General features: G+C 33.2%; 3 protein-coding genes across 10 annotated transcripts in view; 1 reads left to right on the forward strand and 2 right to left on the reverse strand.

Annotated features, from left to right (window-relative positions):
• The window catches only part of sorbs3 (sorbin and SH3 domain containing 3), an 83791-nt gene extending 82269 nt beyond the window's left edge, over positions 1-1522 (reverse strand). For all 7 annotated transcript variants that reach the window (XM_073909408.1, XM_073909404.1, XM_073909401.1 and 4 more), the window contains exon 1: positions 1431-1522. The gene's annotated coding sequence lies outside the window, so the exon portion shown is untranslated. The remainder of the gene's footprint in view (positions 1-1430) is intronic.
• A 1885-nt stretch (positions 1523-3407) lies between these two features.
• Positions 3408-5571, reverse strand: LOC101885672 (E3 ubiquitin-protein ligase NEURL3). 2 transcript variants are annotated; one of them, XM_073909924.1, is made up of 4 exons: positions 5435-5571; positions 4390-4890; positions 4010-4162; positions 3408-3924 (listed from the first exon to the last, which is right to left on the reverse strand). In XM_073909924.1, the coding sequence occupies exons 1-4, from the start codon at positions 5451-5453 to the stop codon at positions 3746-3748; spliced, it is 852 nt and encodes a 283-aa protein (XP_073766025.1). In that variant the 5' UTR covers positions 5454-5571; the 3' UTR covers positions 3408-3745. The 2 variants fall into 2 exon arrangements, with proteins under 2 accessions (XP_073766025.1, XP_073766024.1); XM_073909923.1 differs by lacking the exon at positions 5435-5571 and having other exon boundaries at positions 4390-5152.
• Positions 5572-14102: 8531 nt separating this feature from the next.
• nkx6.3 (NK6 homeobox 3) lies at positions 14103-16777 on the forward strand. Its single transcript, NM_001166140.1, has 3 exons — positions 14103-14520; positions 16170-16339; positions 16547-16777. Exons 1-3 carry the CDS (start codon positions 14103-14105, stop codon positions 16775-16777), a joined length of 819 nt encoding a protein of 272 aa, NP_001159612.1.
• Positions 16778-17905: the final 1128 nt, after the last annotated feature.

The raw sequence follows: 17905 nt of genomic DNA on the forward strand, positions 1-17905 counted from the left end.
ACTCTTGCTTTTGGACTTGTTCCTAGAGACTGTTTTTTTTTTTTTTTCCTCACCACCAGGGGTTCATTTCTCCTTAAAAATACTTGAAATAATTTATCTAACCACAGTGCACATTTGCAATGTGTGATGGTCTTTTCCGGAAGCCTCTGAGGCCAGAGAAGTCAATGGTGCTTCTGAACACTGTTAACATAGGGTTTCCTTTTGGCACAGTACAGTTTAAATTGGCTTTTGTGGATGTATTATGGTGCTTCACAAAGGTTTGCCAAAGTGGTCCTGAACCCATGTGGTGATATCAGGTACAGATGAATGACAATTCTTGATGCAGTGCTGCCTAATTCATCAGGGATCACAGTAGTTCAGCTTAGGCTTGCACCCTTGTCTTTTGTGCAATGAAATTCCTCCAGATTCTTTGAAACTTTTAATTATGTTATGCACTGTTAAAGGTGAAATATCCAGATTTCTTCCCATCTTTCTTTAAGGAATATTGTATTTAAACATTTCAATAATTTTGTCACATATTTGTTGGCAAACTGGCAACCTTCTGGCCATGCGGCTTTTGTACCAAATCATAATTACAATCACCTGTTGACATCACCTGTTTCAAATCACATCATTATTAAACCAATTTACCTGATTACTACCTTTAATTTGCTTCTGTTCCAACTTTTTTTTTGGATGTATTGCAAGTCTGAATGACAGGAGAGGATGTATACTTACAAATGACATAAAGTTGACCAGAAAAAAGGAAATATTTTGTGTTCCTACTGCAATGAAATATAAAGTAATTTAGGAAATCACAACTTTATACTTTCTTTATCACAACTTTCCTTATTTGCATTTTACATACTGTCCCAACTTATTCTGATTTGTAATTGTAAAACTGCAATTTTAAAAAAAATGTGAATATTAAATAATTATTGTTATTTTCCCTAAAACAAAAGAGCACATAAACAGTACACGATTATATTCATTTAGCTCCACTAATAGATGAAGTCTGTTTGTCAATTATATCTGCTGTATAAATAAAAATGACAGTTCTCAGCCTGCCGCATACAAAACAGTTTGAAAGGAATCTAGTAGATCAGGCTCAGATGTTGCAATGTTTTAGAAAGCAGGTTACGGGTTACATGTCATTTATAAAATATCTGGCAAATTCAATCTGAACTAGCCACAGCACTCGAAGTAAGTGACTGCTGGTGAGTGTTAATTTTACTGACTGAGTGTTTGCAAGTAAATCCTCTTGCCTGAGCACTACTATGCAGCTCCACAAATGTCAAAGAAAGAAAGTAATAGTGATGTTCTATGTTGAAAAGCATTTTAAAATTAAGTTTAAAAAATTAAATATAATAATAACACAGCGGTAAAGACATGATGCTTTTGAAAGAAAGAGAGTCATTTAGTTTGAAGAGAAATAAGAAACTGGTATTTACCGTGAGGAGATGTTTCTCTGGATTGAGTATAACAAAATGAAGCAGAGAGAGCAAAAGTTCTGTTTTGTTGGGAGCGTGTTTGCAATTCGCTGTGATTCTGTGACTCAGCCTTTGTGTGTGTGTGTGTGTGTGTGTGTGTGTGTGTGTGTGTGTGTGTGTGTGTGTGTGTGTGTGTGTGTGTGTGTGTGTGTGTGTGTGTGTGTGTGTGTGTGTGTGTGTGTGTGTGTGTGTGTGTGCGCGCGTGTCTGTCTCTCTCTCTCCCGCTCTCTCCCCCTCTCTGTGTAGTCCTGGTATTCATCACATTGTAGAGACCAAATATCACCACAAGCATAAAAATACTTGTAATTTCTGACCTTGTGGAGATTTATTTGTGGTATACAGAATTTTAAATCCAACAGAATTAAGTAATTTGAAATATAAAACAACAGATTTTTTATTTTTCTGTTAGGGTTGGAATTATGGGTAGGATTGGGATAAGGGGACATAATATCTGTATATCTCTAAAGTATAAAAATATTGTCTATGAAAAGTCCCCATAAAACATGAATGTGTGTGTGTAATATTCTGTTCTATACTGTCTGTTTCTAATAAACTGTCTTGGGCAAGCCCAGAATGTACATGAAACGCTCTGTGCCTAACAAGTCCAAGCACTGTAATAGTTTCCATCCCATACTCACACACACACACACACACACACACACACACACACACACACACACACTCACTCACATGCAGCACATGCACAGCTGGAAATAATAGAAAGTTCCATGCAGGCTGAGGTAAAACACACACACACACAATTCTCTTCCCACACTTTCTGGTCTCTGACAGATATCTCATTTCATCGTGTCTGCTCTGATCTGTCATACAGCCAAACATGACTTGCAACTTCAGGACTTCCTTCATTTTTTTCATACAGTCAGTGTTCTCCTAAACCTTAAAGGGATAGTTTAGCCAAAAATGGAAATTTACACACTATTTACTCTCTATAAAATGAATCCAAACCTTTATGACTTTATTTCTTCTGTTGAATGAAAAAGAAGATTTTTTAAAGACATCCGATAACCTGTAATCGTAATCTTTCATTGAAACAAATACTTTGGAAGACTAAAGCTATGGTTTCCATTTTTCTTCAGAATGTATTGTTTTGTGTTTAAGAGAATAAATAAATTCATAAAGGTTTGAAACTAGTAACTAAATATTAACTTGATTTTCATTTTTGGGTGAACTATTTCTTTTAATTATCATTATGTCCTACTACAATAACTTCCACAAACCCAGAGGTTTACTTGTCACATTAGTCCACTAATTATAGAATAAGAATGTTCATACATTTGACATTCATAATGATCCAACAGGATTAAATGTAGCTTTTCTCACAGCTACTAACAATACTCTTTTAAAGGCAACACTTCTCATTCAACATACAATAAACATATGATTTATGAAATCATATATGATTCATTAAAATGGTTTTAATCCCTTTAATTTTGGTCTCACTTTTGGGCATAGACAAAAATGCAAAAAAAGTTTAATATAAACATCAATATAAACATTAAAAATATCCATATACAAATATCAATATGAACATTTTATTTTCGTACTTTAGATAAAAGGTGCTTTTATCAAAGATGATTTACTGTAAATGCAACTACTTTTTAGGCGTTTTAAATGAACATCTTAAAAGAATTAAAATTAGCGTAAACGTTAACTAATCAAACGCACTTTGCCAGGGTACTTACTGTTCTTTGGAGTTTATGTTTACCTATGCAATACTGACACCTAGTGAAATATGTTCAAGAGTGCAACCACTTCACTTCACTTTTTGGCAAATTGATCAACAAAATCCTTTAAATTATATATACTTATATATATATATATATATATATATATATATATATATATATATATATATATATATATATATATATATATATATATATATATATATATTTTTTTTTTATTATTATTCTTTTTGGAAGAAAAACAATCATTGTTCAGATTACATAAATATATAGTCTACATATTTTCAGTATATACATACCTAAATACACTTTTTTTTTACAATACTTTATACAATTTTACATCACAGATAGGCCTACATGTTATATTAAAACATGAATAGCCTATGTATAAATATACAATCAAACTGTAATATATTGGATATATCCAAGGCGACTTACAAAGGAGAGATACTTTAGAGTGCAAATACAGTACACAAATTCTGCACACTGTTAGATCTGTACATTAGAAAACAATTCTGTAATTCACTGTGCAAAATATATACAACAAAAAGTCACTAGTTTGACAGTAAACTAGTTGCCATATGGTTGGACAAAATCCAATCGCTTACGACAAAGAGGGCACGTACCAAATGTCATATAAACCTTCATGGCGCACGGAGTGCAAACACATTTATGACCACAGCTCAAACGAGTGTTTTCTGCATCACCGTAACACACTACACATTCCTCACAGTTTTGGCCTTCATGTTCTGAGGAAGAAAAAGAAAGATAACAAGTGGTAAAACTACATACAATGGCTGCCTTGGACATAATCTTCTTTCATAATCATATTACCTGTGTTGACAAGATGAACCTTTCTCAGGTTTGCCTGCTCCGGCATGCTCAGTTGTTTCTTTGTTTGCTGAATGTCTTGATCTTCAGTGTATTTGATGTGTGTGAGAGCAGGACAAGACCTTCTGGTGAAAATAAAACATTTCTTTTTGGAACCTATAACACAGACATGCCACATGCACTGTTAGGCAAAGGGAAAAGCACTAAACATTTATGTTCCTGTGTTGTATATTAAGCCAATCAATATTAAAACAAACCAGCAAAAAAGTATTATTTAAATATATAAAGTTTATTTCTTTTAATAATATTTGTTTATTTATTTTATTTTATTTTGTTTTTTTATTTTATTTTATTTTTTTATTGAAAATTCAAAAAAGCCTCACCAAGCATCGTCACCATTGTGGTCTGTCCATAGACGTCAATAATTGCCCAAATGGGCCACTTGACATTCAGGGCGGTTGGCACTGATTGTGTTCTACCATCAGAACTTTGTACGCGCAGACAGCCATTCTTCTTCAACCAAAACTGAATATCTGAGCCAGGTCGACAAGTGTTCACGGGAACTACAACTGCCGCGTAAAGTGGTGAGTTTGTCAAGTCTGGAATGGCAAAAGGTGGTAACGTTGTTTGATCGGGTGCAACATGAGCAAATCCGACCCTCAGTGCTCCGTGCCAACGTCCAACACTTTGCTCGACTCGCAGGCACACCTTTTCCTCTATTTTAACCTGTCGCCCGCTAAATGTCAGTCCGTGGCAGAATGACGAAACATCCCTAGTCACCTGACGACCATCTTCACTCAACGTTATTAGACGACCCTTCACAGCTGAGTGGAAAGAAATCGCTTTCAGGCTCCACGACGTGTGACACACGCACTTCACTTTCTCTGGAAAAGAAAAAAAATCTGGCATCAACATATTTTCCCAATATATGTAGGCTTATACTGAATTGCCAGTTGGTCGGATCCATTAATCATTATTTTAAGCTAACCGGTACAGATAGGTCAGCCTGGTTCAATAATACAAGACTGCATCGTTCCAAGCGCGTCAAAAGTAAATTTGGACAGAACCAAGAATTTAGTTTAGTTGTCATTCAGAGATTACTGTTAAGGGGAAAGCAAAGTTTCAATTCTCTACCGGCATCAGGCCACTAGATGCCGCCGCTACGCACCAATATAGCCTACCAGTTTGAAAAGATTTCTTGACGCAACACACAACAATCACTTTCCAGTACTGCGCGAAACTCTTAATAACAAATAATATTAACAATAATCGAATTATTTATTGACAATTAAAATATGTGATCTGCTGTAAATTGATTTGTTAATGAAGCATAAAACTTAATTCTAAATTACTGTTTAAACCCTATCTCATTGTCTTATTTCTGTATTGTTGTTTACAAGTTACCATTGTCTTATTTCAAAATCTTACCTTTCTTTTTTTCTGTCATCCTGTTTTCTTCACTAGCTATTGGTATGTTCAGTAGCTACCCTTCATCAAATTCTGTCAAAGTGGGGAGTTTTGTTGCTGTTTAAATGCACGTGTTGTAGTTTATACTATTTCATCTCATAGGATAATGATATGAGGAGGGACTAGGGGCGGATCTCTGGAAAGTTGCTTTGTGGAATTGCCTTCTTTCCGGGAAATCAATATTCCTTAATGCTGCATATGATTAATGCATTCAAAGAAAAAAATAAAATTTTATATATATATATATATATATATACACACACACACACACACAAATGTGCACTGTAAAAATGCTGGGTTCCACACAATTTATGCATACTGTCCCAACACAAATCGATTAACTTAACACTTTTAACAAATTTATGTGGATTGAACATTAAGACATTAAGTTGTTCCTATGAAATCTTAAGAATTGCGTTGTTTCAGCTTATTTTAATTAAGTAGTTTGAACAAGTAAAAAAGTTTTTTTTTTTTTTTTTTTTTTGAGGTTGGATGTTTCTATGAGTACGTTTTCACATTTCCATATAGGCTACCTTAATTTGATTTCCCCCATACATTCATAATTTAATATTTTAGACAATTTTCCTTATAGACAATTTATTGATATATTTGTAACTACATTTTTATTTGTTTTGAAGTATATTATCAATCAAAGATGGACAGAAAAAACAAAGAATCTTGAGTTGCCATCATTTACTGTAAATTGCTATAGACTGTTGCATCGGTGTACTTTCACTTTCACTCTGTTGGTTAATCATTACTTGATTTTGTAGAACGGTTTACATTTCCTGCTGTATTCCTGCGGTTACATACAATGCTGCATTTTTTATTTATTTAGGCATTTTTTAAATTAGAAAACTTATTTAACATAAACGGACATGCAATATAGCTATAACTTACCGTTTTTTACAATTGCTATGACACTTTTATCAATACATTTAACAAGTTTCCTAAACTCTTAACACGGTTAGCACAACATCCGTCTTCGTGGGCTATACAATTAACACATTTCTTGTTGTTTTGACACAAAATGCATCCAGTTAACACAAATTTAAAATGCTTTAACTTCTTTTACACACAAGCACAACCAAGAACAAAACAATGTAATTTTACAGTCAAATTTACAAATGCTTTAACACAGTATGTCAGAACAGATAACATTATGCTCTAAACAGAAATTATATAGGATAAAGTCAAAAGGAACAGCTGTTCTAATTGTGAATTGAAACACAAGTTTATTCCCTGTATTTTATTCAATTGCCAATGAGAAACAGCATATTGCGGTTATATAAATAAATAAATAAATAAATACATAAATATATATATATATATATATATATATATATATATATATATATATATATATATATATATATATATATATATATATATATATATATATATATATGACAGCTGATTCCCATCTAGAAAGCACACTCATGTCTTGTTTTGGTTTTTCCAATCACATGATCATATGTTCTAATAGAGGACTTTTGAGGTTTTTGAAAGGAACATCAAAGAACTCTGTCACCAATACCTGGAGTATAAACCTGGAGTTCATTAGTACATACAGTACATATACAGCATTTGCATACACTGTGTCTAATTACTTTCAGAGAGTCATGAAGTTAGAGGCCAATCAAGTACCACATGAAATTTTCAATGTTGACAAGGCTGGGGATGTCGCCATAGGAAAAACATAATAGGCCAAAGGGCCACAGTTACCGTGCCGGGCCACAGAATATATCAAGTATAATGTGGATGAGAACATGTGGCAAAAGACCGGGCAGTATAGAAGATTACTTTGTTATTTTATTATAATTGTGGTGCTTTTTCTGTTTGCAGTGATGTCCTTCTGCAAAAAAAGTCTGTACTGCAGAAATTCTGTGTCTGTATTTTTTTTACATAAACTGTAAATTTTATAAAGCAATTTTTTTTCTTCGTTTTGTATAGATTTTTTGCCTTAAACGAAAGAAAATGCATGCATTTACTTAACCCAACGAAACAAAACTGTAACGAGACTTCAAATATAAGGGCAGAGCTGACACATAAACTAATGGAGTTTCTGTAATGTCAGCTGATGATAGTGTTTTTATTGTCAGTGTGTTCTGATTGACTGAATGTTTATGTTGGAAGAGAACATGTGTTTGTGTTTTGAACAATAATTTCATTTTGAAACATGATTGCAGTGTTTCGTTAGACATGGTGTAGCGTGTTCGTTTATTAATGTATTTTGAAAAGTAGTTTAGAGGTTTAGTTTATAATGTGTGATTTTGAGCATGAAATTAACTGTTTTGCCAATTGTGTATTTTAGGTTTGTTGCTGCGTTAAGAGTTTAGCAAACTTGTTAAATGTATTGAAAAAAGTGTCATAGCCATTGTAAAAAAACTGTAATAAATTCTACATATTTAGTTTTCTAAAAACAGGCATATCCAAGCTTCAATGGCCCTTTTTTACTGTCAGTTTAAAGATTTACGCCAATTACTTGGTCAACAAGGCCATATCTAGAAAACTAAGTATTATTTCACTTTCAGTTTGAGTGTTTGTGTCAAGGTTACTATATTTATGATATGCTCAATCATATTATTACCTCGTTTGAAGTAATGAACAAAACAAACGTTTGTAAATTTCAACCAGTGTGCTTTATCTTTTGTGAGAAGTGTAAATGGAATTAATCTTTAAATATAGTGGGTGTTCAGCAGTGGTGGGCAATAAATATTTTTACTTCCTTGTACTTAAATCATAAAATACAGTTAAAAAACAACCAAGATTCAGGGCCTATCCCCTTTTCCCTCTTTTTACCACAAACACGTGTGCCAAGACTATCTGTCATAATGAAAGCAAAAGTATGAGTTCATCTGATCTCAATTGCCACCTCTAAAACATGTGACTTTTTTTTTGTTTTGACATGTTTGGTTCTTCAACCTTTATCAAAACATTTACAATCTTAAAATCATAAGACATTTTAAATATCTTTTGTAGCAAGTATTATGTACTAGAACATAGGATTTAATCTTTACATACATTTTGTATTCAGCAGTGGTGTACATTTGTTTTTACTTCACTTACAACAACTGAGATCCAGTGCCTATTTTGTTTTTATTTATTTTGACCACAAACAAGAAGAACACTGCAAGAATAGTAAAAGCAAAAGCGTGAGTTCACCCAATCTCACGTGACATCTTTAAATAAATTGATTATTTTTTTCTTTTGACATGTTTGTTTTTTAATCTTTGCCAAAACTAATAACATCTGAAAAACATACGATAATTTACTTATGTCCTGAAGCACATACTGTAGAAGATTTCCCTTATATCACCTTTCATTATTTATTTTAAACCTGAACCTTCTCTATGACAGAAAAGAACTGGTTGCCCCAGATGAGCTTTACTTCACATATGTTCACCATATGTTTTATCTTTATTTAAGCTTATCTGGCACAATCTATGTTTTAAAAAGCACAATCTATGTTTTAGAAAACACTATAAAAATAAACACAAGTCGGATTAAAAGTTTGAATCTTGGACTAATTGTCTCTATAGATAGGAATTGTATGCTGTGAGTTTAGAGGTAGGGGACAGAATGTTTGTACAGTATAAAAATCATTACCTCTATGTGAATTTACCTGCTGCAAAAAGGTGTGTGTGTGTGTGTGTGTGTGTGTGTGTGTGTGTGTGTGTGTGTGTGTGTGTGGGCGTGTGCATGTGTGTGGAAGATAGTCCAGAACTATTAAAACTCCAAAACTACTTCAAAACTATAAAGTTGTTAATAAATTAATTCATGCTATCAATTATTTTATTGTATGTTAAGACATTTTTAATATACATTTTTACTAATTTAAAAAGTCCATTGCTCACTGAGACTTAACACCCCGAGACAACAATCATAGGCCTCTATTTTAATGATTTAAGCACAACGTTTAAAGCGCAGACGCAAAACTATTAAATGAGTGTCTGAATCTACTTTTGCTATTTTAAGGACGAAAAAATAAGTTTTGCACCTGGGTGCATGGTCTAAATGGTTGTGCTTATTCTCTGAATGAGTTACTGTATGGGTGTGCTTCGAGCATAATGTGCTTTAATCCAATCAGAGTCTCATCTCCCATACCCTTTAAGAGTCAGTTTCGCCGCACAATGGTGCATTTTTCTATTTACATGGCAAACTTGGTAAGTGTAAAAAAATGAATGCTTCACTGGCGAGAAAAACAGTTAAACATACCATCTGCAGTACGAGATAATGGAGAGCCTCCTCCATTTAGCCCCTTTTTTCTGTTTACTTTACCTTCACTTTTAACTTTACTCATTTACTTTCATTGAGTAAGGAAATAGTGGTGCACACTCTACTAAAGACATTCATAGCCTCTGGACTATATCAGTTCCTCAAAATAGCACATCAAAAATGCACCTTAACCAGTGATGGTAATAATAGGGCTATAAATTAACTCCTTTACTAATGGTGATTATTTTTGCAGGTAACAAGTAATCAAATAAATTACTGTTTCCCCTGTAACAACGCTGTTGCCATTACTAACCATAAAATGCCCGTTACTATTATTGAAAACACTCAGTTTTCATGAAAGTACAGTAGCATCTTTCTCAGCCATAGGAACTCTGTTTCTCTGGGGTGTGTGTTAGGGGCTAAGGAGGGACACATAGCCACCCAGTGATGGTGATTGGTGTGTATGTGAACGTGGTGTAATTGAGAATGTTATGATTGGCTTAAATTGAGTAAGTTTCCATTGGTTGCCAATCAGTGACGGAGTAGTGTGGCCGTTCACACACAAGCACACACACAAGGTCAGTCGCACATACCAATGACCAGATGTCAGAACGATAACAAATCCAAGTTCAAAAATAGCTTTTGCAAACTGAAAATATAAGCATCCTCATTGGCGTGAAAGGCAAGAATATTTATATATTTATATATAATAATTAGTTAGAAATTATTTATAATTATTTAGAAATTATATAATTATTTATAATTATTTAGAAAATGCAGCATGTTTTTGTAAATCGTTTGCGTTTTGAAAGAATGCAAAACATTTTAATTAATGTGTATGCTTTGTGTGGATTTGTAGCACATGTGCTGTCAAAAGGATGATCAAAAGGAAAAGATCTTTATTTAATTTTCTGGTGTCTTTTGTAATTGCATGTGTTTGTTTTTTATGAATTACAGCATGTTAAGCTTTCTCTGCCATCATACAAGTTAAACTTAAAAAAAAAACTTTAAAAAAGATGGAGAGTTTTTTTTAAGATCGGAATTTTTAAACTTATCAAAAGTAAAAAAAAAAATAAAACAAAAGTGTAAAAAAATACAAACTACACAGCAACTTATGTAAATAGTTATTATTATTGATTTATTTTTTTAAGTGAAGATAAAGCGTCAAACAAGGTTTCCATACATTCATTCTAATAGGCTGTTACGCACAAATGGTTGTGAAATTTTTGTGGGCGTTCCCAGCAATGCCGACCAAGTCCATGGGTCACAGGAGAGGTGGGCTGATGAACACTGGCATGGGTTAGATGACATCATGTACAACAAACAACAGACAGCAGTGTGCAGGTGCTCTGTGTTTGACCTAGATAATTTGTCTAAATAAAGTTTTCATGTGCTCAGGTTAGTAGTAAACACTATGTAGGGACCCTGTAAGTCTGAAAACAGTTCATGCATGAAACAGTGATCTGTCCAGCTGGTTATCTAAGAACAGTTTGGTAAAGAAAGAAGAGGAACTGAGAAGCACTGATGTAAGAAACTCTTAATTCTCACCAAATACTCTGGCAATGGCAAATAGCTTTTGTTCAAGTTTTAATTTGATTAATTTAAGCTAATATTTACAAGTTATTTGTAACTTTTAATAAGCAAAAACTGCTGTAAAACACCTTAGTTGTTAACACCTTAAGTGTTATTGAACAACTTTTGAATTTATTGTTTCATATGAGATGTGAATAATGGTTAGAATTTTTTTTATGTTGTCCTGCACTATAGGGTGAAAAAGTGTTTGCTTCTTTACTGGTTTCTTTTTATTTTTTCTACATGTTTGTCACACATTAATGTTTAAGATCATCAAACTAATTTAAGTATTAGTCAAAGATAACACAAGTAAACACATCTTGCAATTTGTAAATTAAGGTATTTATTATCAACAGAACACAAGATGCTAAACTACATAGATACTGTACATAACCCCGACCTCCAATTGCAATCAAGAAATCACTAAATAGGACCTGCCTGACAAAGTGAAGTAGACCAAAAGGTTTTTTAATGCTAGTCATTTTAAAAAACTATTGAAAATAATTGAGATCTATCAATCTAGAAAATGTTATAAAGCAATTTCCAATTATTGAACAGTAAAGAACCTTTTTAGTTGTGACTGGCTGACCAAGATTACCTCAAGTGCGTAGCAACAACTGATCCAAGAGGTCACAAAATACCCCACAACAACATACGAAGAAATTCACACACCACTTACCTTAGTTAAATTGAGTGTTTATGACATAAATGGTTGTCTAGGTTTGCCAGATAACATCTTGATAATCCCCAAGACAATTGGGAACTCTCTGTTGATTGACAAAACAAAAGTTGAGTGTGTGTCCTGTTATGTGCGATGTAAACGTAACACTGCATTTCAAAAATAGAACATCATATCAAAAATTAAATGTGGTGGTAGTTGTGTGATGGTTTGGGGCTGTTTTGCTGCTTGATGACCTGGAAGACTTGTGTTATGCTAAATGGAACTAGGAATTATGCTGTGTTCCGAAATATCTTGAAGGAGAATCTGTTGCCCTTAAGCTAAAGCAAACTTGGGTTTTGCAGCTGGACAATGATCCAAAGCACACCAGCAAGTCCGCGTCTGAATGGTTAAAGAAAACCAAAATGAACACTTTACAGTGGCCTAGTCAAAGCTAGAATTCAATCACCTGAATTAAATTGAGTTGCTGTGGTATGACACTTCAAAACCCTCAAATGTGGTTGAATTACAACAATTTTGCAAAGATGAGTCAGCCAAAATTCCTTACTCCATACAAGTTGTCAAAAACTTTTTTTTCCTATAATAATAATAATAATAATTTTCATTTCAAAACTGCATGATATGTTTACTTGTATTATTTTTGATGAATGTTTAAATTTGTTTAATTTGTTACGGACAATTTAGCTTATCCAATTCCCCTATAGCACATGTCTTTGGACTTATGGGGGAAACCGGAGCACTCGAAGGAAACCCACGCGAACAAGGGGAGAATATTTGAAGCCTCTAAGTGAATAAAGAGACTGGTTTCTTTTATTTCTTGTCTCAATACAAGGCCAAGTTCAAGTTAAGACAAGATCAGTTGCATAATTTCCCTTTGTTGTAATTTTCAAAACATTGACAACCTTTTTCAGGTTCAGCTCCTGAGCTTGGCATTTGCCTTTTTTAAGGATGCTTTCAGTATGCCTGCTTGATCTTGTTGTCGTTGTGCAAGGAATGAATGATCGGCAATATTTTGCTAATAGTGAGATTGCTCATCTCTAACACCACCAAGTCCAAAAAAAATAAAAAATCCCCTATTAACCTATTTTCACTGGTCTACTGATATATTTAAATTACTCAATGGGTTCTTGTAAATAATATGTATAAAACTGTGTGTAAAAAACTTACAATACATGTAAATGCATTAATTTATGATAATAACTCATACAATGATTTAAAGTGATTAAATTAAGTCAATATGTTAAATATGTTACTTAAGAGTTTACTTAAAGCTTTAAACATTCACCCCTCAAGTTTTTTTTTTTTTTTTATATATATCACAAATGTCGCATGGGAAGTGTCAAATTATCTACTAAAAATGTGGTTTCACATATACACATTTTTGTTGTGTTATTATATTTTACATGAATTAAATAATTTTATATCATTGTAACACTACTCTCTATAAAATGAATCAGTCCAGAAATTCACAACAAAAATATAGCACTCACCAAGCTAATTCTTATTCATTATCCACAACGCCACAAATAAATTGATGAGCATGATGATGTAACTGCCTTCCCAAATGACCATGAAAGAGGACAGAAAATCCAATTTCCTTGTTATGCCTCTTACCCGCTCCTCCACAGCCAGAGCAGACACCGCATCAAAAAGCAACTTATTTTCACCCAGACTTTTTAAAAAACTATTAATCAGATGACAACCAATCAAAAGCTTTCCTCCTGCAACAGACCAATGAGAAGCTCGAGACGCTAAGAACTCAACCAATCAAGGAAGACTATTCAAATATTGTCCATCATTATGAAGAAAGTGCCATTTTGGTGTAAGGTACATTTTGTTAAGGAAAGGAAAGACCTAGTGCACTCTCACTTTCACAGATGTCCCACTACGGCATCCATTATGGACTAGTTAAAGAGTTGAGAAGAGGGGTGAAACAGACTCTCACCTGACCTTTGAGGCATTTTGAACTCTGGGTTAGATGAGGATCACATTGAGCCCAGGAAATACTTTAGATTTTTAAACAGAATATTGTCGGGCTGTGTTAACTTAGAACTGGACTAGGCACTTCAAGTGCAAGTGATGCCAGGACCTTGGTAAAAAAAATCTGCCTGGAATCAACATTATCATCACAGGAAACAGAAGAAGCGCACGCTGGTTTCCATGGAGTCCAACATCTCAGGATCCTTCCTCTTTAACAACAGCTTGAACCAATTTCCGTCAGACATCAAGGCCCCGGTGTGCCAGTACTCCATTCCCAACTCCTTCTACAAGCTTGGCCCTGCCAATATCAACTCACAGTTACAGGCTGGCACTCCGCATGGCATCAGTGACATTCTGAGTCGATCCATGGTGAGCGGTCCAGGAACCCCTGCACTATTGTCTGGGTACCCATCCATGGGTGGCTTTGGAACAACTGTTCCCAGTCCGGGGGTGTATTATAATCGGGATTACACCCCATCAGGACTGAGCACTTTTCCTAAACCTGTTGTCGAATGTGCAGGTATGAAGGGTAAAAGCAGCAGCTGCTGGGTGGATGGAGGGTATGAGTGGAGAGGCGCGAGACAGCAGTGTGGCAACAGTAAGTCTGAGCTTTGATTAAAGTATCATGTGTGGTACTAACAATGTAACATTTTCCTTGAATGCTGGTTAGTAAATATATCCATTTTCCTTATTTATGTGTGCATTCATTTATATATACATTTGTAATAATTTACTTACTGTCCACTAGTTCTAAACCTGTTCTGTTGAGCACAAAAAATGTTTTAAAAAAACTTGTTTAACCGGTAGTCATTGATTTCCACATATTTCCCTATAAATGTCAATAGTTACCAGTTTCCAACATTCTTAAAAATATGAATTTTTTGTGTTCAACAAGAAACTGGTTAAGAGTTAGAATCACTTAAGGATCTATCTATCTATCTATCTATCTATCTATCTATCTATCTATCTATCTATCTATCTATCTATCTATCTATCTATCTATCTATCTATCTATCTATCTATCTATCTATCTATCTATCTATCTATCTATCTATCTATCTATCTATCTATCTATCTATCTATCTACTGTATAGAAAAATTTTATTAAACAGTTATCACCATTAAAATAAGCGTTTGGTCACATAACACCTTTAGAAATAGAAGGACAATACATTTAAATGCAATCAAGTTCAAAATCTCAACTAAACTTATTATTATTTTTTATATATATCTAGATTTTTCCAGTTTATAGATATTTTATTTAATATTTTTTCTAAACATATTACTTTAGTGTACACATTTTTGGACTGTGACCTGGTTTTTTTCTGTGAAGTTTTTTTGCTATTTTATTTTTAGTTTGGGCTTTGGTACCGACTAGTCTAATGTATATGCAAAAATAAATTAGTTTAAAGCATCCTATAGAAAAGTATTAAATTAAAAGAGAGATAATAAGAAAGATAGCATTTTAACATTTGACTTTAGATTAGGTGAGGAAAACAATTTAGATTGATAAGATGGGGTTGAAATTGGGTGATTTTATAGTGTATACATACAACTGACTATATATGACATATATTAAATTTAAGTGAAAAAAATATAAATAATTTCATCCTTTCAAATACTTCATTATGTTAAGATATGGGCATAAAATATACTGAAATGTAAATAAATAATATTAAATATATAAAAATGTACCTGTATAACAGAAAACTTTATATGCATTTTACTGCATATCGTACTGTGTATGACGGTGTATATGACAAATTAAATTTTACATTTTAAACATCGCAAAATAATACAAATAAACGATCAACTTGTTAATTTTTGTTAAGTTCATTTAAGTTTATTTGTATAGTGCTTTTCACAATAATTATCAGAAGGGATAATGTGTTCTGTGGACAATACAGCTGTCAAGCATTCAGTTAATGTGCAATTATTCAATAAAATGTTTTTTTGAAAGATGTGAAATCTACATACAATATATTTCTGAGAAAGAAACATCTTAAATTCTATATTACCAGATGTTGTTTTTTTTATCTCTTGAATTCTATAGTCTTAGAATTTGTCATCTCTTTATTTAAAATTTTTTTTTGTTCCATAAACAATTTAAATAATGTAACTGAATGAATTATATGTTTGTTTATTTCTGTTTCTGTTTATTTAAGTTTATGCTTGATCCATTTGATCAGCATACATGTCACAATGTTCAGATAAACTGATTGTCAAAGTTGTGTGTTTTATCCATAGATATGGGGCATAATCCTGAGAATGTGGGGAAAAAAAAGCACACACGACCTACATTCAGTGGGCATCAGATCTTTGCTCTGGAGAAAACCTTTGAACAGACCAAGTATTTGGCAGGACCAGAGAGAGCCAGACTGGCATACTCGCTAGGGATGACTGAGTCACAAGTTAAAGTAAGAAAACACACCTAGCATTTTATGGTCATTAACATTTTCCAAGAAAAAATGTATAATGAATAATAGTTGTGTAATGGATAAAGTTGGTTAAGTTGCAGGGAGGTATCCCTGTCGTAAAACATTATCAAAGAGATAATTTATTTCATTTATTTATCATTACAGCACAAATAACAGCACCATGTTGATCATGTTTTTTCGTCGCAGGTGTGGTTCCAGAATCGGCGTACTAAATGGCGGAAAAAGAGCGCAACGGAGCCCAGTTCCACACAGACCTCGCGTGGGGAGAGTGCAGGAGACGGGTCGGAAAATGAGGTGGAGGACGAGGAGTACAACAAACCTCTGGACCCCGACACAGACGATGAGAAGATACGACAGCTGCTGCGCAAACACCGCAGAGCTTTCTCAGTACTGCGCCTGGGGCCACACCATATCTGAATGCGAACTCATAATGGGACAACATGCATATCCATTAATAAACCCGGGATGTCTGAAATTATACAAATAAACAGTGATAAATAACTGTTATATAACTTGGTACCACTTTCTACTAAGCCTATTAAAAAAAGGTCTACCATTTTTGCCAAAAAAGACAACTATTATAAAGTGGTAGAAAAAAACTGAGAAAATGCATCCGTGAATTGGCTGCTTTTCGTATTTTGTGATTCATGTTTTTTTTCTTCCTCTTTATTCATGCTTTTGAATCGCATTATTAGACCTTGATCATTTTTAAAAAGTTAGAAAAGGTGAGTTGGTGTTGTATATTATGGTAGCCTACAAAAACCATGTTATATTTTCTGTTTCAAATTTATATTATTTCTTACACATATTATTTCAAAATAGTAAAATGTCAATAAAGGTCATTTAGTGAAACTGTAGAGTTTATTTTAAATATCAAAAGTCGGCAGAGCATATATCAAGCTATCCATAATGCAATTCACAATCATAAATAAACAGACAACACAACATACGGAAACTGTTAATTAGGCTAACATGTTTTTTTTATTGTGTAGGCTAACTGGAATTGTAAATGAGGATATAGCAACTAGAAAAGGCAGATTTATTGTGTAAAAGTCCACATTTTTCACATGAGAACACCGCGGGCCGTGACAATGTGTGTCGAGATTTGCAAGTAATTTAATTCCATTTAATATGATTTTCTATTTTTTTATTTCTTATATTTTTATATTATTTTATTTTTAACGTATGGCATAAACACACTGGTTTGACCGTTTACTGACATTTGTGAATCATTTACTCATTGGCTGTAATGAATAAAAAGCTGCAAATGAATCAAAATTCTTTCACATTTGTGAAATGTCAGGGTATACAGATATTCCCTTAATGATGCAAAACATTACAAAAAATATATATTACAAATTTAAAACGTGTATTATCTGTAAATGAATTATGATGGAAATGCTCAATAAATATCTGTTTTCAGTGTTGAGTTTGTCCTGTTATGTTGAAAACTACAATCTTTTTTATCCTTACATTTGCAAAAAATAAATTTTAAAATGGTAAAAAATTCTGCACTCAGATTATAAAAAAACAATTCGTTTTAAG

Source organism: Danio rerio, chromosome 8, assembly GCF_049306965.1.
Source record: "Danio rerio strain Tuebingen ecotype United States chromosome 8, GRCz12tu, whole genome shotgun sequence".
NCBI lineage: Eukaryota > Metazoa > Chordata > Actinopteri > Cypriniformes > Danionidae > Danio > Danio rerio.